Source organism: Nylanderia fulva, unplaced genomic scaffold (assembly GCF_048542155.1).
Source record: "Nylanderia fulva isolate GAGA-0341 unplaced genomic scaffold, ASM4854215v1 Scaffold57, whole genome shotgun sequence".
In the NCBI taxonomy this organism is placed as follows: domain Eukaryota; kingdom Metazoa; phylum Arthropoda; class Insecta; order Hymenoptera; family Formicidae; genus Nylanderia; species Nylanderia fulva.
This window is the reverse complement of record NW_028190665.1, coordinates 352160-376376: the sequence shown is the minus strand read 5'-3', so window position 1 is coordinate 376376 and position 24217 is coordinate 352160. Positions and strand designations below refer to the sequence as shown.

The 24217-nt window shown below is 33.1% G+C and overlaps 4 protein-coding genes across 7 annotated transcripts; 1 reads left to right on the top strand and 3 right to left on the bottom strand.

The window, feature by feature from the left end:
- Window positions 1–46: 46 nt before the first annotated feature.
- On the top strand, window positions 47–24028 carry Rab3-GAP (Rab3 GTPase activating protein). Of its 4 annotated transcripts, none has more exons than XM_085487542.1 (23): window positions 48–476; window positions 556–666; window positions 854–935; window positions 1005–1122; window positions 1195–1396; window positions 1569–1896; window positions 1986–2417; window positions 2515–2885; window positions 2966–3343; window positions 3587–3787; window positions 3859–4243; window positions 4326–4420; window positions 4521–4769; window positions 4843–5016; window positions 5089–5270; window positions 5625–5846; window positions 5927–6217; window positions 6723–6875; window positions 6947–8342; window positions 8711–13070; window positions 13497–13642; window positions 15112–15193; window positions 15530–24028. In XM_085487542.1, exons 1-19 carry the CDS (start codon window positions 392–394, stop codon window positions 7097–7099), a joined length of 4212 nt encoding a protein of 1403 aa, XP_085343668.1. In that variant the 5' UTR covers window positions 48–391; the 3' UTR covers window positions 7100–8342; window positions 8711–13070; window positions 13497–13642; window positions 15112–15193; window positions 15530–24028. The 4 variants fall into 4 exon arrangements, with proteins under 4 accessions (XP_029173466.1, XP_085343668.1, XP_085343667.1 ...); XM_085487541.1 differs by having other exon boundaries at window positions 8699–13070; XM_029317633.2 differs by having other exon boundaries at window positions 47–476; window positions 2969–3343; window positions 6947–13070.
- LOC146720992 (acylphosphatase-2) lies at window positions 5617–10806 on the bottom strand. Its single transcript, XM_085487543.1, has 3 exons — window positions 9649–10806; window positions 9035–9161; window positions 5617–8062 (listed from the first exon to the last, which is right to left on the bottom strand). The coding sequence occupies exons 1-3, from the start codon at window positions 9719–9721 to the stop codon at window positions 7948–7950; spliced, it is 315 nt and encodes a 104-aa protein (XP_085343669.1). The 5' UTR covers window positions 9722–10806; the 3' UTR covers window positions 5617–7947.
- Window positions 10857–17123, bottom strand: LOC114942309 (uncharacterized). The gene is made up of 4 exons (XM_029317648.1): window positions 15625–17123; window positions 13518–13670; window positions 11754–12104; window positions 10857–11618 (listed from the first exon to the last, which is right to left on the bottom strand). Exons 1-4 carry the CDS (start codon window positions 16219–16221, stop codon window positions 11457–11459), a joined length of 1263 nt encoding a protein of 420 aa, XP_029173481.1. The 5' UTR covers window positions 16222–17123; the 3' UTR covers window positions 10857–11456.
- Window positions 20607–24217, bottom strand: LOC114942311 (uncharacterized). The gene is made up of 5 exons (XM_029317649.2): window positions 23421–24217; window positions 22796–22995; window positions 21917–22150; window positions 21340–21478; window positions 20607–21255 (listed from the first exon to the last, which is right to left on the bottom strand). Exons 1-5 carry the CDS (start codon window positions 23694–23696, stop codon window positions 21175–21177), a joined length of 930 nt encoding a protein of 309 aa, XP_029173482.1. The 5' UTR covers window positions 23697–24217; the 3' UTR covers window positions 20607–21174.

The following is a 24217-nucleotide window of genomic DNA, read 5'->3' as shown; positions in this document are numbered from 1 at the left end:
GGTTAATGACACTTTACTCTACAGGTAGGATTTCCGAACGCGTCTCTTTAGGTTTTTTTAGAAATGGCTAAAGATTGTTCCAGATAACGAATACGCATCATATGCGTTTTAGAAAGTCATCAGCAAATTACACCTGATTGAGACATAACGCGAGTTCTTTAAAATTCAATTTAAATTTAAACTCGTAAATATTTAAATTCGAAGAAAGCGACTAAGAATGTCGAGTAAGCAGGAATCAGTGTGACAGATTGTGTATATCACAATAGACTGTTACGTTTATTATTAATCGCAGAGATTTAAGCACATATAATGGTAAACAAATAATATAAATAGATGCGAGGATTCAATATTATTGCAGACAGTCATTGTTGCGCATAACTGATTACGCACAATGTCCTGTCAAATTAAAGGAATAGCAACCATACCAGATATAGATAATGTTAAAAAATTACTTTATGGCAATGCCATTAGCAAATGTAAGTTTTACTTGATAGAAGTATATGATGTGTGTATTGTATAGTCTAATACATATGTATTTTTAAATCTGCATTTTAGTCGAATATGTACCAAGCAGTGAGTTGCCTCTTCAAGACTGTCATGTGTCCTTGTCATCGGTCGGAGATGTGCTTGCAATGGCTTGGAATACAAAGATGATTATATTTGTTTGTAAGTATAATGTTTGTGTCTCATATTATTTATATCTTTATCATGTGTGTATTCTTTTATAACATACATATAATCTAAGATTAAAAATGCAGTTTAAATTGAAGAAAAATTTTAAATTTATAGAATTATATATAGTAAATATACTTTTTATGAACAAGATATTGAATATTCTTTAATTTGTTGATAGCAAGATGGGATTCGCAAGAATTAGACGAAATAAAAAATAAATTTCATGTAACGTGGCATGGAGAAGTAGCAAAGGAGCAAAAGTGAGTAATATTTTTAAGTCATACACTGTAATAATAAATTATTTCAATTATAACAAATATTTTTTTCAGTGAATGGATAACGTCAGTGATTTGCTTACCTCTAATATCTTTGGGAAAGGCTAGTGGGCCAGATTGGACATGTATAGCTGTTGGATATAATACAGGCTTTGTTAGATTCTATACAGAAGTAAGTCTTAAGTTTTACTATTTTTTTTATTAGTAAATTATTATATATTAATTTTTAATTTCTTTTATATAGACAGGTGCATTGCTTTTTGAAGAGCAGATTCATAATGAATCAGTCCTAGGAATAAAATGCCATTCATTCTCAATACCGAGACATATGGGAGATGCTGGTTGCAGTGAAGAAATTTATATATCGTATAATAGCGGTGTCTGCATATTACAAGGATTTCCATTATTTTCAACTTTACGTGCATGTAGAAATCACTTGGCTAGAGGTATATATTTTCTAGTATTTTAAAATAATATTCTTTACCAGGAGTAATATAATAATAAGGAATTCTGATTAAATTCGACACACTGGCAATTATTTTCTATTACATTTGTCTTGCTTAAGATTTTTATCAAATATTTTTTCTAATATTTTTTATTTTATTTCTTTCTTTACAGTTCAAGCCAACTGCAATGATTTACCACCAGTTCCAAATTTGTCATACAAAAAGTGGGCATTTAAAAATCAAGATATTGCAAATGATTCAGAAGTAATTGGTACAACGTCGACAAATAGTTTTGACCATCTAATGACAGCTTCGATTTGCGGCGGATATAATGCAATGTATAGATCTAGCGCGCCACAACACAATTTGGTTCTTGCAACAGGAAAACGGCCATTTGTGGGATTTCATTATGCATTGGAGGGTGGTAATGCGCCAGTTCTTTCAGATGTTGCCATTGCTATGGCTAGCAAATTAGCTAATGCTATTGGGACTGCTGTTCCGTAAGTACATCTTGTATATATCATTTAACATTTTCAAATAAGTTTTCTTAAAGAGATTGATTGTAATTAATACATTAATTCCTCTTTAGATGGTTTCGTGGTGGTTCGAAGAATACGACTTCTGAAGCATCAAAGGGCAACATTCACGAATCTGTAGAGACAATGACCTGTCGGTTCGGTTTAAGTGATATTATGAGAGAAGGTGATTGCATTGTCTGCAGTCCAAATAAAATGTTATCGGTAATATCGGACGCCATGGGCAGAGTGTTACTTATAAATAACAAGAGGGGCGTAGCTATCAGGATGTGGAAAGGATACCGTGATGCGCAGTGTGGTTGGATTGAAGTTACCGAAGAGAGGGATCGTGGAATTCACAGGAATATCAATAAATCCGGGCGAAAAGCCTTATTGCGCAACGCATTATTTCTAGTTATTTATGCACCGAAAAAGGGTGTGATAGATATTTGGAATGTGCAACAGGGCCCAAAGATTACTACCTTTACTGCTAGTAAAAATGGCCGGTAAGTCATAATCGTTATATTACTTTTTACTCTCATTTTATTTTTGTATTTTATTTATCTAATAAAGAATTATTAATCTCTTTCTATATTGTTATAGACTACTATACATTAATTATGGCTTTCTGGGTGCAAATGATAATGCTACTTTGTCAAAGAACAAGGCACAGTACTCATGTGTGTTTATGGATCCACTTGGAGGATTAAAGGAGATTTGTGTTCCGTTTCATTTTGCACTTAATAATAAAAATGGAAAACGTGCGCGCGACATACATCTACTTAGGAAATTAAGAACATATCTGAGGGAAGAAGAATTTAATGAAGAAAAATTAGTTACCGAAGTTACCAATACTTGTCTGGGATTAAAGACAAATGAAATTAAAGTGCAGACAATAGAGGTCTTAATGAACAGCAAGCACATTTTGCCAGATGCTTTGCTTGCTGCAATAAATTGTTTTGTGATAAAATCAGGTGTGTATGTATATATGTATATGTTTGTAATACATATTCCATATTAGTATATGTAATATTGTATTAATGTTTTGTTATAGAAGAAGAAGAATTAGAACCTACTGCTAAGATGCTTTATCAATTGACAACGCAATTACAGCAAATAATTATATTTTATAAATATGTTAAGTCTCAACTTGACATTCCCCCTGAATATAATATTGTAACAGCTGGTAATGCACCAAGTCCTAAATATTTATCTTCGATATTACTGACTTCGGAGCGAGAAGTATATCGTATTATTAAATTGGCCAAGATGATAAACAGCTTTAAGGATAGTAATGTTTCAGTAGAAACTAAAGTTAAATTTAAGGAGGACGAAAAAATGTTTTTCGATTTTCTATCGTGCTTTGAATTCGGAACGTCAAGATTAGTTGGGCTACGAAAAGATCTAAAGGAGGAAAAAATAAACGACATTTGTAAGTTAAATGGATAAAACCTTGTAAAAAGATTACATGGTTATTAAGATTACACAAAAAGATTACACAAATTTATGTACCTTATGCAATATAATTTAAAGTGTACATGATTCAAGATTCTATTCATTAATATATATAAAAATAAAAGTAAAATCGGTGTAATCTTTTCGCAAATTTTATATTATGTATTTTATAATGGCCATAATTATGCTGTTATTGCATTAAATATGATACAATTTTTAGCGCGGTTAATATATCAAGGATGGATGTACTCGAATGATGTAAAAGAGAAATGGCAACAAGCTGCTAAGGACAGTAATATTCTGCCATTTAATTTCATGGAACTGGCATTAATATATTGGACACATAAAGAGGAAGCTGTATCTTTAGAAATCGAGCTAAAACGCTTTACGCAGCTTCTGCATGTTATTTGTTTATTAACTGGTAAGTTTTGCTATGAGAAATGTTATTTTTTTTTATGACATACATGAATTTGATTAACTTAAATTTAACAGACATAGAAGATATATGTGTTGAATATAATGAAGTTTCTCTCTGGTGGAAAAACGTACGGACAATTCTAACAGAATCTACAAAACCTTTTAACGCACTTACTGCTGCATTATCATGCAGAGCGATTGCTATGATTCTGGAAAAGTATAAAGAGAAATTACAGACTCAGAAATTGTTAGAGACTAATGGCAACGAAGGTGAAGACGTTAAAAATATAAATAACGTGACCAACATAGATGAAACGGAAAATAAACCGAGTGACATTACACCAGATGATGAAACATACAGTTCAATAAGCGAATGGGAAAATGTTAGCAACGACACTTGTCAATTCACATTGTTGATTGGTAATCTTGAAGATATTACCATTTTGAATGCTGTTATTAGGTACAATATATATTCTAATAATTAAATTGTACACATATTATAATTTGTTAGTTTGTAATACTAAACATTATTTTAATTTTAGTCAACAAGTTATACCAGACGAAACGACACAATTTTACACTTTACCATTTACAAAAATTGATGTTTCTTTAGCATCGATTCTTTCCAAAGGAAAAGGTAAATAATTTAAATTTATTTTATTTATCGGTTATATTTATTTAGTTAATAGTATTTTTTTCAGTCCTTTTTTTTATAATCTTTCATTCATTTATATCAGGTTCTGTATCTGAATTGGTTGCAAAATGGCTTAGTACAACAGGTATCGACCCAGCACGATTAATCGATACCACTGATGTGGAATTCGATCAGTTGCAATTATCGATAGATCCTTTACAAATGACTGATTCGTTGGATGAAGCAACTGCCATTGAAGTACCTCAACAGGAACAACCGAAACTTCTTTCATTATCAGTAGAAATTGGAGATGAGGCAAAAACTAATATGACAGCGGAAGCATATATCTTAGGCAAGATACACTTGAGAGAAATAACATTATTAATTACATTTTATATAATTTAAATATCTTTTTTTCTTTCCAGACAAGATGATTCTACTTAAACGCCACTTTCCGTACAGTTTAACGAGCAGTGTCTTGTTGGCCAATTTATGCTGGGAGTTTGCCATGTCGTGGAATAAAGATGTTACTCAATTAGACTTACTTGCAGCTGCTTTGGCTGTTTTGCGACAAATACCTATGAAAAATATGAAACACGGTAAGCAGCATTTTTACATTGCTTTCTCAGAGGAATATTTTTAAGATGAATATTTATGTGTTTATTTGATAGGAGTTTGTTGTCTACTATGGACGCTTTATATAAAGAAAAGAATGGAGGCGGCGGCGAAGCTGATGAACAAACTCGGAAAATTGCCAAAGGAGAGATTGTGTATGCAAGACATTGGTTTATCCGACATTCAATTGACAACGTTTTTACAGCATTGTGTCACTTTTTTGGATATATTTGTTGATGTTAGTATCTAGAATGTAAAAGGAATTATGTGAAAATTGTTAAATGAGAAATGCGATTACAAATCGTAAATTATTAAGCGAATTTTAATAATAGATTTTCTGGTTAATTTAAAACGATATTTTCTTAGCAAAAAATCGAGATATTTAAATTATAAATGATTGAAAAAAAGACTTTTCACAAATTAAACTTTATAAAGTCAAAAAATTAACAAAATTACATTCTTTAAATAATTTAAGGTGTAATTCATTTTTCTGCTATTTAAAGGATATCTCCAATAAATTTTTTGAAACATTCTAATATAGAAATATTAATTTACATTGTCTAATAAAGAAATATTAATTTACATTGTACAGGATGAGGTACTTGAACGAGGAGATAGAACAACGATAAGGTCGGAAGAATTGTGGGATGGACATCCTGGTGGACCACAACCTTTTGCCACACTAGCCATTTCTCAAACGCCAGCTTGGTATGACTTAGTCTTGTTACACGTACAAGTGGCTAATGTTCTATACATGATGGCGTGTCTTAATTTGAAAATGCTAAAGCCACTGAATAACTTGTTCGAGACTGTAGTAAGTAAAGCACATAGTGATTAATTGTATATATATACAAATATATACATATACACAAACGCTTTGTTATATTTACGCAGGTACAGCCCTATTTCTTTCAAGACATAACGGATAAAGCGATGCTCACGTGGTACCGAGACGACAAGAGAGATAATACGCGTACGGAATTTTTGTGCAGAGTAATTACAGCGTCGATGGAATTTATTCATCGCGAGACTACCGACGGGGTGACGATTAGTTCGTCACAGGCTATTTCGTGGATGAGCAAATGTCAGGCGTTGGCGTCAATCTGGAAGATTAATAATGATGAATTGAGAATACACCAAGCCTGTCAGTTGTACATAAACGGATTCGATCGTTTGGCGGAAGAGGTATACAGCCTTGGCTAAAAGTATTAGGCACCTCATAATAATTCTATTATCTTATAATGTTTTTGTGTAAAGAAGAAGTGAAATCATAGAATTTATTAAGAAAAGTGTTTTTTTAAATTGTTTTTTCAATATTTAGTTCCTCCTTTTGCTTTAATTACAGTAGCAATTTTTTGAGTATAGTGGCTACTAATTACGCCAATAAAAATGTGAATATAGCAATTAAAGTAAATCAGTTGTTTTTTGATTCATTAATTGATATCTATCGTTAAAAATACTCTTTAAACATTTCAATATAATAAAAATTAACAGTATAGAATCATTTCCAATAAACATTCAAAAGATATCTCATAAAAATAAAGATGCCTAATACTTTTGGCCAAGGCTGTAAAATATGTAATAAGCCATCTTTATTATTCGTACAGTTACTTTTATAATCTCTTATACCTATGTACTAATACACAGTTTTTACTATACTTATACTCACAACATATATACATGTAATTAGGTAACTGTAGCAGTGACCGATATCGAACGTTTGGCTTCAAACTTATTGCCTATAGCTGGAAGAAGAATGATGGCGTATCTCTCGAAAACACCAAATCTCTTGGAAGAAATGTCACGAATGAGTCCAGCGCTTACGAGATATTTGGAGAATCTGGTAAGTGTCATCTATTGATGGTATTTATCGAATATTTCTCTCGCCTTTTCTGACCGTACAATTTTTCTCAGAACGTACCTGAAATAGTCTGTACGAATTGCTCGAATGTCGACACCGTGGAACTGATTCGACGAATATCTGTGCATTTACCTAAAACTCACTGTGATTATCATATTGCGCAATTGATGTTGGACGCGACATTCATTTATGAGGGTAACAATTAGCTTCTGATTTTTTTATAAACTATGTCCTGTGATACTATGAAGCATGAAGCCGTCGTGTACGAGTTTTATCACAAACTATATAATTTGTATATAACGAATACAACGAGACACGACAATAGTCAATGAAAGTCAATGTCAATCTATCAATGGAAAGACACGATACGCCATTATCGTGTATAATAATAAAAAGAGAGATAAAATATTAAGCTGCAAAGTCATAAGAGTAAGTAAAGTAATATAAAACTATTACACTCTTCAGGACATTATGGACAATTTAATCAAGCGGAATTATAATCTTACAATATTCGTTATCTTTGAATCGCACTATGTGTATATTTGTACATATAATATTTCCCCTGTTATTGCGCTGCTCTATCACAGGACATTAATTGTTCTTGTTCTAAAAAAGGCATAATAATTTATGTGGCATTTTTGGGGAAAAATGGAGATTAGAACGTATCAATTTATTTATCAAGTTTTTAAAAATCTGATTAGAGTCATTAAGTTTAAATATTCTAATTAATCTATCATGTATATCTGTAATTAAATATAATGTTTCTTTTAAACGTATATTTTTTGAACATAATTATCTCTAATTTTTCTGAAAGAATTTGCAATATTTTTAAGAAACTATATATATAAGGAACACGTTAAATATTTGCGTTTCTCGTCGTCGTATCATATATAAGCTAATAATTTGTTAAAAAGATATTTGTGTGACAAATATTTCATAAAGTCGTACAATTGTTCTCAATATCAGTGGAATTTTGAGTGTACTCTGTGCAAATCAATTGCTTGCATTCGAAGTATACTGTTTAAGTATTATACATCGATTATACATTATATTCTTAAAATCGAATCATGAAACCTTGATATTGCTGTTTCGTGATGGTTTCCCAATTTGTAAATTCGCAATGATGTATCTCGCTACCTGGGCTGCCAACTGACGTTAACCACTGTGCCCTGAAAAAAATTGAATATTTATTTTACATTGCGTTAGAAAAGCGATCACTAAACGCTGTTACGCTAATGATATATAAAGTATAATCGATAAAAACGATATCATTTGATATTTTTGAATATTTGAACACTGCCATTTTTTTATAAAAGATATAGTTTTCTGCAGATATAGTCGGCTAAAAATCCACGAACGGTGCTCGATTTCAAGTTTAAGAAGGTCATACACTTGTCGTGTTGCCAATTGCATCGTTGACATCGTTACTAAACAACGAACGTTCCCTAAGTGAGTGTGTGTTTTGTGTGTACGAATGCATTTGCTCTCTTCACACGCTCCGAAATTATAATTAGCGCCTCTAATCAGACCGAGTTCAGATATTTTTATGTTACGATGATATCGAGATGGAGTCTTCAGTTAAAGCGCCACATGATTAATTAATTAATGATGTTATACTTCTTCGCGACCGAAGAAACAGTTCAGTAGGTTTGGCTCGCATCTCGAAATAACAAGTATTTTCTATATCTCTTTTTAAATACTCTTTTGCCAAGGGCAGCAAATGCATTCTATTTTATTTGTTTTCTTATTGAAGCATATATGTATTATTTATTTGTTCACGACGAATTGAGATTTAGCTCGATTAGCTTTTATTTCAGGAAGATCTTTCGGAAGCCTTCAAGACCAGTTCTTCGTGTAAGATGATATATGTTGAGGCATCTTTCAACGTCGACGATACTTTGACGCGGTGACGTAGCGGCGAGGCCGACGAAGGAAACAGGTGATGCGCTGTCATTATTTCATTAAATCGTTCATTAAAGTCGGTTTTCGACATGCCACTCGTTACACAGCAATTGTTAGTCAAGGATAGTCGAGGAACCGCAGAGATAACATTTATATGTTTCAACTAATAATTTTAAAACTTTGTGCGATAGAGAGAAAGAGAGAGAGAGTTTATTTACAGATGCAATTTTAAAACTCACATTTGATCGACGAGCGCTCGAAGTCCTTGCATCTTCCCGAGGATCGTTCCAGTTTTACTATTTTTCACCCAACCGCAAATTCCCAATTGCATACATATGTCTCTTACGTACTTCGGAAAATATACACCTGTAAAGATCGTTTTGAAGATTTTAAGATTCTCTACGCGGGATCAAGAGATGCCAAATGCTTATGTAAACAAATACGTATGATCGTGCGTTTATTACTCTACATACATACATGTATATTAAGTCAGATGCTAAAACGAAGTTGCACTTTATTAAAGTGCCAAGTGCATATTTTTAATCGATCGCGAATATGCTTAGAGACCAGGAAAAGAGCAAATAGATTTACTAATATTTAATAGACTATAACGAAACATAAACGAAACAGGATAATGTCTAGAAATTTAACACGCGATGAGTAAAAAGTATGATACGATTTACTGATATATGATTATAGAGAATCACATTTAATGTTTCATAATTTGCTTCTCACAAGAGATATTAAGTGAATAGACGAGAATATAGATGAATAGCGGGATTCTATTGAACTATTTAGCGTATCAAGTGAAGAAAGCAATCCTGATTCGAGTGAACATTCAAACAATACTCACCCTGCACTTTTCCAAAAACTTCGAATTCGACGGATACCAATGGTTCCCGGCAAAGGGGATCATCCGCCGCCATCCTGTTGGAGCTCTAGCAGAGTCTTGCGTTCGTCTGCGTCACGTGTGATGATTTTGAATATTAAACTTGAATGCACAGTAAAAATATGGAATCCCGAGGACACTCTTGCTCTCTTTCTGTCTATCTCTTTCTACGATGTTTCACCTTTCGTCACGACTCACCTCGCTGACTGATTCTTGTTTGCGTCGTCGTGTCTCCTCAAATAGATCACCCCACCACGTTGACATTGATTCGATCACGATCGATTGAGAGTCAATCGACGGTCTATGATCCTTTTAAAGGTCCAGTTACATTATTCGAGACCAAAGAATTTGTCCTTATCTTAATTTAATACGTAACTATAATAGATATGTGTCTTTAAGTATTTTTAATATCGATGAAATTGATAGCGCATATACTATTATAAGAAACTTGACCTGCAAAAAGTGGCATAGATGGGATGATATTGTAATGAAAGGAAAAAAGAATGAATAACCGATGTTGTGCGACTGATACACGTCGAAAAACAATTGCTCCTGCCTCGTCGACGTATATGAGGGAGTTGTTCATTGTGGAAACATTAAATGTAGGCCAGGGGAGCAAGCATTTATTGTCGAACTAAGCACTTCCCATCCATCATGCCTGCCGTCTATTGTCCCGTCATTATCTCGGCTAATTAGTTATTAGTACGCTATGACGTAGTAATTGTCCGAAAGCGAGCACAAGAGCAAAAAGTACGGGGTGTACCATACCACAGGATACGAGAGAGAGAGGGTTACACGTTTTACTTATAATGATCCTGTTCAATCTATTATATCGTCGTCGGTCAAGGTTCCGTTCGATGTTAAGCTCAATGATGAATTTGTTCGGATAATATTTTTTTTCTTTACTAAACCCAAAATATATGTGGGTAGCGAATTTATAAAGCAAGATGACAGCTCTTTGTATAACGCTTTATAGTATTACTCATTGTAGAAACCTGATCTCGTGAAGATCAAATGATTGACAAGCTATTTTTTTCTAAGTAATGTTAAATTATAGTCAATTTTCAAATTCAAATCATGATTAACATTTCAGTCCATGGAGCATAGTTAAATGATCATTACAATTAGGGTTAAAAAATTGAACGAATAAATGTGAATGACACGTATGAACATTAACATATTAATACTCGATTTATTTAGTAAGTATCTCTATATAGATCAATCTCTTTATACACAACATTTTAAAATAAATATATAAATAGCCTTTCCTTTTTTATATATATAGATTGCACATTAGTTTTTCCTCAGGTATAGTTAACTATACGAACGATCTTCGAAGGCAAAATGCGCGGCAGCATTATTTCCTAGTTTCAATAAAATTCTAACTTTTGTCATCCCATTTGCATATCATTTGCGTATTATATATTGCACTGCAAATATACGGAGTCTTACTGCAAATGCATCGTTCACTTCATTCATGCGTTCATTCACAGCCTTCCGTTTTTTTTCTGCTGCGCGTATCACTAGTCAAGGTATCTTCTTTATAAAACTCACTACGTCCTGATTCTCCGATCTCTGCTTAGGATCACGATTGAAAGGATTACTGCGTTTATAGGATGATGGTCACGTATAAAATTCCATGTGGAAAGAAACACAGTCTCGCGCAAATATTTGGCAAATGTGAGTCACTTCTTCAACACGCTCGAATTCGTACGCGGCAAATCATTCTCCGTTCGAATTATCTACGATAAATAATCGGCTTCTCGTATCATCTATGCGACAGAGTCCGCATTCGCGGATATCGTCACCGCGGTATTATTCGGCAGGAGAGTTCCATTCTCGCTGTCCTTCTCGTTTACATCAGTGCGACTGTCGAAATCTTGGGTGGCCACCAACAACTTCTGCTGCCTCGCCTGCTTCTTCTCGCGTTCGATCTGACATTGCAAATAAGCGATAACGTTAGAAAAAAATATTGATTAATTGCCCTATATATTTATTTTTATATTTAAATTTTTGTTATTTTTATATTTAAATTATTGTTATTTTATATGTAAATATTGTATACAAACCTTGAAGAATAATCGAAGATAGTGACATGGAAACACGACGCACTTCCCTGCCTCCTCCTCGGCATCGATGTAAACGCCACGTACAAGAATGGTGTTGCTACAATTAAGGAGGACGAGGAAAACGAAACAGCCAACATGGGTGATCCAGCAGGACAGTTCCAGATTATCTGGCAACAACCACAGATCGAGCGCGTTCCAGATACCGCGCCAGACGTTCACGGTCCCCAGGAAACTCAGAAGGAGAAAAGCGTCTGCGACTACCAGGAGAAGCAGACCCTGAAGACGCGCGCAGACGTATCGCATTAGCGGTTGGAGACAGAACGTTATGATGACTATAAAATACCCGATGACCTGTAATGTATTTTTTGCATTATATTTCTCGACGTTGCAAAAATTGGCAACAAAAGATATATGTAAAGAATATTCTACTTTCTCTCAACAGAGTTAATAAGTAAATTTTTTCTTAATGTTTTTCAAGAGTTTATATTTATAAATTTCTATTTCTCTTAAATATAATCTAAAACGTAAGAAAAAATGTTTCTCTTGCTAAAAAAAGATATTCTTTAGAAATAAAAATTCGCATATTTGACAAATTGTCTTTTTGCTGTGCAATATAAAATAAAAAATTCAGATATAAAATTTAAGCGCGATCTCCCCGTGTTCGAAAATCGCATAAATCGCGTCGGTCAACATCGACGACGTTACAAATGACAAATCAGGGATAACGTAAAACATTTCATATGCATGTACCGACAATTGTGCCATGTGCCTCGGCAATCATACAATTGTTGAATATTCAATTATATAATCGAACTACCGGCGTGTAGTGCCATAGCACTACGCATGTACGTCGTATGTCTGCAAAATTTACAGTTTCTCGTTGCATTATTGTAATCTTTGAACGATAATAGGAAACTGTGCACGCGTCTAATTATCCTCGCAAACGAGTATGCTTATATATTTAAAAAATAATTACATTATTTCTAAATTATGCCGAGACAATCGGCTCGAGCCAATTGTCAATCGCGGTTACTTACGGTCCACGTGTCGACGCTTAAAGAATGATGAACTATCCATATTTTCGCTCGAGATATTAAATATGTGTGTTGATATCATTAAATTTATTTTATCTGAATTTTTATGTTTTATCATATAATATATACACATCTTAATATTGACGGATTGTTTCAGGTTTAACAACAGTGCCTATGGCTTAATCTGCGCGTCTGATATCAGATAGTGCGTCCAAAATTTTCCGCTTATGGACCTCAAATCAATGTTTCAAGTGTCCAATTATGAAAGTACATTTCCTTTAAGGTAATTCTTATTATAATTCTTACAATATATACATATATATAAAGTTTAGTATGTAGAGATATATCTATGTATTTTATGATTTTTTACATTCTCCCAATTTTCTAACGTTATTTTTATAATTTCGTACTATTATCGTTATTTCACTTTTCTCATTTTTAATGCTATTGCTACTATCTTTTATCTTGATTTTTAAAATATTCGTATCGCTTATCGTTAGCTATCGGTATTTTTTGACAAGCTTCTATTTAAAAAAAAAAGAATTAATAATATAATGATTAGTATATATGATATTAGGATATTGATAAAGATAAGTAAAATAAAAAGTGTTGATGTTTATTTTTATTTGGGAAAAGAGAAAGTAATGCGAAACATTAAAAATTGATTATCATTGATTATCTTAATATTTTGTAATTTTGTTTGTTATAGATTAAAAGAAATTGTACGTACCAGTGAGCCAACGGCAGAATATTTGGGATTTTCTGGAAATAGGTAGATATCGAAGAGCATCCAAACTCCTCTCCAAACGAAAACAACCAATGTGCCAACAACACCGACACTAAAGGCACAATCCAGTAAGTACAATGACCAGTCCCTCGTATTCTGCAAGCACAATATTAATAGTTATATGTAACTTTCATATAACAGAAAATATTAAATAAAAATATATCAAAATTTGTTGCGCGAGAAATTCCATATCTATTACGTGATTCATGCAAGCTTTTGTCGCGGAGAATTATATTCTTCGATTGCTAATACAAAAATTTAATAAGACAATTTGAGAAGGGAGAAGAGAGAATAATATATAATAAAGTATAGTATTTTACCGTTAATTATAGTTTTTATTAATTTGATTAATAAAAATATGTCATGTGTCACTCTTGAAAGATAAAAGAGATAAATATAAATTAATGTATCGTGATATCATGATATTAATAGATATCGACAATAATTATGCATGTCGTTTCTCGAAATTATCCACGTGTCATCATATTTTGACAGTAATATATTATCAGTGAAATATCTAGTTGTTCATATAAGCACATCAAATATGATAAGTCTTACGTACGGTAAAAGAAAGCACGACGAATCATAAAGTTAATTTTTAATGATTGACAATTTTATTAAGATATTTTCTAATTATAATACTCAAGTCTCTTATGCAGCATAATTTTTTTCAAAATCAACACATTTGTATAATCGTAACTTGTACTTAATTAATTTAATTATTTCGCCAAATTGACGGGAAAATGTAATTGTTCGAAAAAAATCGATCTGGCCAAATAAGACAAACGGTTTTCATGCAGATAGAGAAGAAGGCGGGCTCGTAAACGACAAGATGTGGCGCGTAAATTAGTGCACTTGCACATACTGCGCTAATGCGCACGTAGACTATACAAGCGCAATAGTGGTTGACGATCAGGGGACCTTAGCCGGAAACTGTGCTTATACACACCGATAACGTGAGCTTGGACGCATCGCGACGAGGCACATGCGATCCGTGGATCCGATTTATAATTTACGACGCGTTTTATCGCAATGACTGGACCGACAGTGAGCGATCGGGAAACAATAATAATATCGAGGGAAAATTATCGTGTTTGTGTAATGTAATGAGCGAAGTGGCTCTGGCTTTTCTAATGCAGACTCTACAGATTTTATTCTTCGCGCTTTTCTTTCGCACATTCCTGTTTTCACTGAAATTGCTGTCAAATTTCTATCGATAGACAAAAAAATTTATTTATATATTGCTCGTTGTTTTGCGTAATGTATTAAGCTCAAAAAGAATTAGCAAACACTGTTATATTCAAAAAGAATCAATAGATATTATCTTAATCGCAAATTCTTATTATACATATACACATCGAATAATTAAAACGGAGTCTTAATAGTATCAAAATTTATATTTAATTTTATATTAGAGAATGTGACATTAGTTCGTGAAGGCTTTATTATAAGATAAGCAAGAAAAATAAATAAGTATATAAATTATATTAAATATATTTATAAAAACCATATTTGTTCATGGATATTATTTTTTCAGAAAATATATATATCGAGCTTTCGAAGAGTGTCTTTGGAGTATACTCTTAGACGAAAGTGGAAGAAAAGGAATGCTATATTTGGTAATGTATTTCTTTTCTTCAGTAATTAAAAATTTGATAAAAAACATAGATATGTAAAATATATTTACATTGTACATTAACATATTCAAAGCAATATTGGATAAGAATTTCGAATAATTGGTACAAAATAGAAATGGACTTTTGATTTCACTTATTGAAACATACTATACACATCTACCAGAAGCTAACTCTCACTTTTTCCTATAAAACACAGCTTTCATAATCTCTGAACATTTTTTCCTCTTTTGTTTCTCTTCATTAATACCGTGTTATCTTGTAATCTTGTTTTCTTGTTTAATTTTCTTCATATAATAATATCTATGCATTTGTTATTAGGAGCCATAAAAAAGTGCGATTGTTACATCGGACTGCGATCCTACAACTTGTGGTGCATTCCGAGAGGGAAGAAGAAAGAGTGGATCGGTACTTACATTGACGCGAAACATAGTTTGCACTTCGAAGTAACCCTGACACGAGTCGAGAACGAGCGAGAACGGCGGCGCGGAGACGTTGCGGATCGCGCGCATGATGCCGAGCGCGAGGAGACTGATGACGACCGTGGCAACAGCTGTACCGGGCGTCTGTTCCGTGTAGATGTCCAGAGCCTTCCAGGGGCCGCGCCAGGCGTTCACGCAACACAGACCGAACACGCCGGTGTAGAGCCGGGAGCCGAGATAATAGGACAGCCGATGTTTGTCCGGATGGAGGATGTCGTCCAGGCTGTGTTGCAGGACGTTGAAGACGAAGAGGCCGATGAAGCCCATCGCAATCGACGCGAAGCTGCTGAACACCGGCTCATTTGGATAGACATAGAAATCGCTGAGCTCCCAGGTACCTCGCCAGTAACCGACCACCGCGGGCGCGACCATGAACGCGGAGAATATCGTGTCCAGGATCGTCAGGATGGCGTAGTGCAGACGATTCGAGGATCTCCTGTCTAGCCCCCCAGTCATCCCGGCGCTAGCCGCGCGCAACTCGACCATTCTTATCCAATCCGGGTCGAATTTAGTAGTCGCGCCGCTGGTCATTATGCATGGTTTGCGCCTTCAGGATTACTGACTATCATATAAAAAGAGAAAGAGGAAAGAAGAAAAAAAAGGTGATCAGTTCAAAAGAACGAGGGGCAACGTGTCCAAATACGATGACGTTCGACGTTTTCTTCCTGACATTCTTCGATGACGTCTCAACTCTTGAGCTTGATTCTTCGACTTATCCGTCAAGATCAACCTCTGTCATCGTGACATGTTCATGCTCACATAATGATATGACTCTTGACAGACTGACGATATATTTATCTATTACGCTTTCGAGTTCCTAGCTAACTTCTTCAACGTCGGACACGTCGAAAATGCAGCTTCTTCCAATGATGATGAAAAACACTTTCTCGTGTTTCTCAGATTGAATTATGTAAATATAATCACACAAAATATTTTGTATTTCAACGCACACAAGGGACTCCTCGAGACAACATCAACATCGACGCGAAGGAGCCGCGTTAACCGGATGCAACCCTCGTCCGTGCGCTCGAAAATCAAATGGATCCTGGAGTCGGCAGCAGCGGGGTGAGTACTGACTTGTCTTCGGTACAACTGCTATCTTTTATCAACCGCGCTTAGCCGCTAAACGCGCGGACCAACACTATCGCATTATCGCGAACAGCATCGTCGCTCGCGCGGCGGACCACCGGCCCAGAGTACCGCTCTCCTTTGCTCCCTCGTTCTCTCGTTCCCTCCTCCTCCCCCTCTTATGCGTTATAATCGCCTCTCATCGCAGTGCTATCACGGTGCTATCACGGATCAGAATGATCGGTGGCGATGAGAGCCGCACACTGTTCCAGCTGTTATAATACGGTTCGAAGATTCGGTGGCGCACGGTATCTTCCAAGGACTCACAGCGAGAGCTTCCGCTTGTCACGAGTGACAAGATCATTAAGCAGTTCAAAGAAGATGCATCAACGTAATGCAAAACACGGAACTTGGAAGATAAGAGACACATATATATATTAATCCTTCGTCAAAGTATCTAAAATTCTCCCAGTGATTTATTTCCACAATTCTGATATTTAATTTGGCTTAAAAGTCAAATAGGCTAATGGAAAGATCGTGACAACTGAAGGATTCCCGTTTATAACGCATCGTGTCACATTTTGTACCTATATCTTGTGTATTACATCACAGTTAAATTGGGTAGATCACCGTGCGATTGAGATAGAAAAGAAAAAATATAAGATTGCATAAATATGAAAAGAAGAAATATAAAAATATACGTATATATAATAGCGAGTTTTTAGAAAAGGATTCTTGAAGCTAATTATAAGACAGATTAATATGAAATTATATCCGATTTCTTGCGGTTTATTTTATGGATAAAGAAGAACAATTCCATGACAATATGATATAATTTAGTCACCTTGGCGCTATTTTTTTCTGAATAGTGTTTCCTGTCTCGTGCTCATTTAGCCATTGATGTATACTCATTTAGCCATTGACGCTTTAGCTAAAGTCGTCGCTAATCGACTCCTTTTTGTGCACCAATCAAGCTCGGGTTACAACATCTTCTCACCTTCGTGCATTAATTCACCCTGGCGAGCCTCGTCAAGGGCATAAAATTCACTGTCACCTTAAATAATTGCGCAAGATATGAAATTAAATGTCACTTCAAATGTGAACACGTTGCACTTCATAATTTTGATAATTTTTGGAGCTTTGTTATTATTTTATTTATTTTATAATTTAATCCTTGCCTCTCGGCTTTGAATGGCTTCCGGTTTTACATTTGTTTATGTGAGAATGTTGTATGTACTAATGTGTATAATAGTGTGTCTTTTACCTATAATAGAATTTCCTCTCATTCTCTCTATACATTTATAACACCTTTTTAACTTTTTATCAACTTTTATAAACATAAATGAAGACAATATTATAACTCAAAATCTGTCGATACATTAACTTAACGTAACATAACATAAATTCATTTTGAATATAAACTGTTATCTTAATAATAGTGATCATAGTATATATACACATATTATACACAAGTATACTAGTATTGAATATAATAACAGTAGTTATAATAGACCTAGACATAATAGTATTATGAAGTAAGACTCAATAAACTAAAGTCAAGTTAAATTAAAATTGAAATCCAACCTAAAATAAAACTAAAATTAAAATTAAATCAAACTCAAATCTAAATTCAAACTTAAAATTTCAGTCTTAAATCCCAATTCAGATTCAAATTTCAATTCAAATTAAATTGAACTAACTGAAATGATGTCCCTAAACTACTCGACTAAGACTACCGTAAAACTTTCTAACTTCTATACCTCTTTCTATCATATCTTTGGTCTTCGTTGTATCTTCTCTATCTCTCTATTCTCTCTTTTTCAATCTCCTCTTTCCTTCTTTCCTCTGTTATCCTGTCTATTCTTTTCATTATTTCATAACCCTCTCTGTTTTCTTCAAGTAGCTTCTCTATCTCTATCTCTTCCTTCGTCTCCTCGCATTCCATCAGTACATGTCTCCAATCTTCTCTTTATAAACTCTGCATTTTCTCTTCTCCTCTTCACTCCCAATGCTTGCTCCCCCTCATCTCATTACCACATCTGTATCTCGCAATCAGGTTTGTCTCTTTCTTTTTTCGTCCTCTTAGGTATCCTGACTTTTCTTCTGTTCTTATATTTTTATAATGTTTATTGTACTTCGAGTCATTTATATTCTTCCATCTTTTTCCCTTCTCTTTCCTTTCTAATCTTTCCACCATTCTTTTGTTATCCCTTCCGCCCTCATATTCTCTCTCATTCACTCCCTCTCTTCTTTACTTATTTCTGTCTTCTCCATTATCTCTCTTTTCTTCTTTTCCCATCTACTCTCTTCTTTTCCTTTCCTTCTTTTGTCTAATTCTTTCATGCATTCTATTAAGATATTCTTTGATTTCCTTACTGGTTCTTCATATTTTATTGCTCTTTTAGTTCCCTTATCTTTGTCTGCTCTATCAGTATGTAATTCGGTGTTCTTCTGTCTAGTCCCAGTGTCTATTTTACATATTTTCTCTTTATCGTATCTACTCTTTCCTCCTCTCTCCATTCTCATATTTCTGCTCCGTACAGAACTATACTTCCTACCCATGCATTGAACAGCTTCATTCTTCTTTCAAAGTCTTCCTTAAATAACCTCTCCCCAATGTTCCAGATTTGTTTCATGGTTATTATCACTCTTATCCTTTCTTCTATGTGTTTATATCTGCTCCTTTACTCTTCTGCATTATGTAACCTAGGTATTTTATTTTTTCCATTTGTTCTATATTACTCTGCTATTTTTGGAGCTCCTTATACTCTAATGTCTAAATGTTGCATGCATAAATCTATATATAGATTTTAATAATTTTTGAATATTGGGACTCAAATAATATTTAGGTTTCTACAGTAGTAATAAAGTAAAATCTACTCGTCTGTTTGAAACGTTCTCAATCATATAACAGCAGACATGTGTTTATAAATAATAATGAAAATCATCTGATATACAGTTCTGTTATATTTAGTAATAGATACTTGAAATTCGTCATTGGGATTTTTTGATTGGCAGAAGACGGTAATCGCATCTAAAATATTCGCAGATAAAATAACTCGATGTCATACACGATGCGAATTATTATAACCATCGGTGATTCGATAAATATATCAAAAAAATACGCTTTTTTTTATAGATAAGAAATGTTAATTTGTATAATACAGTGCCATCGTATCTCTCTATTATCGGTGAGCAATAATCAGTGATCAGTTCATAAATTTCCGGGGAAAACCGACATGATCGTGGTTTTGTTGAGATCTTTCTATGTGTAAAATTGTAAAGCTCTTGATCATTTTTTTTACAATTCGTTTGTATCATTTTTACATTCTCGATCAGCAGTTCTCATAATGCATTCCGTTTCTGCATGTTACAAATTATATAATATTACAATTTTATAATAATAATTATATTAATAATATAATTATATAATTCTATACAGACATCAACGATGTGTAAATTACAGAATAATCGGATTAGTGTGCATCGTAAAAATTTTTATTGTTAACGAATTTCAAATATGTGCATATGTGAAACTATATCAAACACACGTGTAAAGTATTTGTCATTAGAGATTTATTGAGAATTACTACGCAATCATTAAACATTATGATTTACACGATATCTAAGACTAGAAAATTGATAACGTGCGCTTCGTTAGGATTGAATGTCGTAATCAGTTTTACTCTAGATAATTCTTGATAATATTTGGAAAAATTTCCCTCCATTTTATGATCTCCGCGGAAGAAAACAAAGGAGTAATTTTACAACTACTTTTTATTATATCATATAATAAATTATTATAAATTTATTTAAATAAATTATTTTATTTTATTATATTATGCGAAATGGTTTCGTTATTTCGAAGGATGTATATGTATTATATACTGATACATGAATGTATGCACTATGATAATAGAATAGCGTAATCCTCGATAACAGTTGAGAAAATACGATTGTACGTGTAAAAAATGAGCATTACGTGCAATGTGTAGTTCCATTTACAAATTACAGGCTTTCAAAGTAGACATGTGTATTGTATAATCGCGTTAAACGCCATTTGACAATTGAGCACAGGGTCAGCGGCTCTTCAGGCGATAATCAAAGACGCGACTACCACGAAGCGCATACGATGGTCAAAGCCGATGTAAGAGAGATTGTGACAACGAAATTATATGAGAAAATATAGACAGAAAGCCCGATTACAGCCTCTTAAATCGCTATGCATTTTACACATCAGTAGTTCTATAATCGTCAACGAAAAAACATGAAATTTCTTATAAAATTTATATATCTAATGTTCTTTTTGGTGTATAATAATTGTTGTATAGCGATGTAAAGCAGTTTTTACTATTTTTAGCTTATTAATTTAAACAACTTCATGCTCTCTTTGATATGTGTATACATTTTTTATTATTATACATACCTAAACGTGTTATCATATCTAACCATATATATAGCTATTTTTGCAATTAACGGCGTGTTTGTTACATGAATCTGTTATCACAGAACATTGCAGGTATATAAAAATTTTCTTTATCGAGTAGACAAAAAACTGAACTTATTGAATTTTTAACTCACCACGTTATATCTCGTAGGAAATTGAAATACACAACTCGGTACATCGATGATGATTATCATTGGGGTTGCTATCAAATTCCGAATGCAACGTAGAATCGCCAAGCAAGCCATCAGCAAACATGTCGAAGTCGCTGTTATCCTAATACAAAGATAATTATTAAATTGTCTCCTATTATGTGATAAAATTTTCCATCGATCTATATAGTTTTCAAACGATACAAAGTTTCTCTCTTTTTATTACATTAACTTTGTTTCTTCACTCAAAGATTAAACTTTTCATTGTTCTATAATTTTTCGCAGGATTTTTTTCAGGAAAGGGGGACATGATTAAAATTTTATTTTTTGTTCTTTCTTAATTTTTATTTTTTTTAAATATTAATTTTGCAAATAAATTCCAGTGTTTATTCAAAAGGAGAGCAAATGCTTAATTTTTGTACTGATTCCAAGGGGAGGCAAATGTTTTCTCGCCTCTCTCTCTGCAGACGCGTTCATGAAAAGATACAAAGTTTCTCTCCCTTTCTTTCAATGCATGTACGTTCTATATTTAATTAAAAAATTAACAAGAATGTCGACTTACCATAAATGCGTAAATAGAAAATGATCGATGATGATCCAGCCACCCCGCCAATGTGTGATGCACGCTACTCCGAAAGTATAAGTATATAAAATTCGTAAGGCGCGATAAGGCAGTCGCTTTAGCCAATTTAATTCAATCCATTTGTCCGTGTAAGTATCATGAAATCGAGATTTGAAAATTGCGAATGTTATGTGTAATGCAGTGCCGAACAAGAAACAAAACCAGCCGGGAAACCTGTTGACAAAACCCTTTTGCATACGCGTAACAAATCATGATGCAAAAGGGGACAATGTTAAAAGCAGCAGCATCGATGAATCACATTATTGATTATTACGGGAATTCTTTACCGATAATATTTTCACCATACAATATATTTATTTTTGATGTCATTAGCTAATCAACATATTAATTAATATTAATATTGGTGTAATATATAAAATGCGTACAAATGATTAATTATTGCCAATAATTCTTGATGTTATTAAGAAATATTTACATCATTAATTTTTCCTATTCATTCATTGATTATTTTGATTAGATAATATCGTATTAATTATTTAATTGAATTATTATTAAAAATTGATCGTTTCGTAAAATAGCAAAAAAAAAACCCTGACAAAATTTAAAAAAAATTATGTACGTAGAAAATAATTATTTTATTAATTATATACAAAAATGTTAGTATTTAAAAAAATGTGACATTGATATAATCATACATTTTTAATTATTTTATGGTATTATTGAGATTGTGTGAATGAGTAATCTAATTTTAAAAGATTTTAGAAAATATATACCATGGAAAATATTCCAGTTTCATATTTACCCACGCATATATTGTAATGATTCTGAATTGATTCTTCCATTTCTTCAGTTACTCACAATTCCGTATGAAGATCCATATATCCCCAGACTCCTCTCCAAACGGCGATCGCTGAAGGACCGAGTATACTCACAGAAATTAATGGATCGAGTAAAGAAAAGGTTCGTTTCGTTTTTGATTTTTCCGATGATTTTTTCGTCGGTTTGGTAACTTCTTTAAGGACTTGAGTTTTTTCATTGCATACGTGAGTATTGTCTCCCTACGATTCCGTTCGATTAATGTTTGCAAGATTAAATTTATTCAAATTACAAAAGAAATTTGACATACTTTAATCAATTTAGTTATAAATTTGTCATATTAGATGTTTATGTCAATATAATATCAAGATAAAAATTAATGTCTAGGAAATAAGATTCTAAATATAATTATTAGAAATAATTAAAAGAATTTAATGATTAATAATAATAGCAATAATAGTTAGGGATTTTAAGAATGATATACTTATATATATATATATATTATACACACATATATATATATATATATATATATATATATTAATACCATACATTTAATTTTAAATAAGAATCATTTTCGGGAATATCGAATATTCTATATAATTTATTAAGAATCGATTTATAATCGTCAAGAATACAAAAGAAAAGCAAAAAAATACCTTTTTACCTTTGAATTATTTTGCAAAATCTCGTTGACATTTGATACTGTTTTATCATTCTTATATTTTTCAGTTTGTCCTGTTCCTGTTTTTTTAATCGTAATCGCAATAGAGTCATTATTTTTATGTTTATTTATCAATAAGCTTTCGCATTCAACAATGTTAGGATGATATCTCTGCGATGCTATTATCTGATTGTGAGTATCGCTGTTTGAGTGAAAATCTACAGATTTTTCTATAAGCTTCTCTTCACCGGACAACGGACGCGATTCCATATTGTACATATTTGTTTCCCCATACGATTAGAAATTTAGATCGTCTAATCGCGCGCTATCGTGCCCGCGATATATTACTGCAATTCTGTAGACTGACCTAATGTAAAATCGATAAAACAAAGATAAAATAAAGATAAAACAATATAAATAAGGAAGAGGTACCGAGAAGCAAACACTTCAACGCGCTCGACAGAACTGCACTTGTTTCATTGAAAAATGAAAGATATGCGACCAGCGGCATCATCTTGTTATGTCACCATTGTGTTATGTTGTCCATTTAGAATATTTTTCACTTGGAGTATCTCCTAATAAATTTTACAAATAAAATACGTCAAACGGTTTTTTCCGACTAGATCTTTTACTCATCCTGTTAATCCGTCCGTCATATTCACATTCCGGTGCGAGACTATAATAATGCCAGTTATAATTTGCCAGACTTATTCGAGACTTGATTATATAATTTGTCAATAATTACTCAAAAATTTCGTTTATTTTAACAACTACGGAATATTTTTGATAGCGAGAGATGT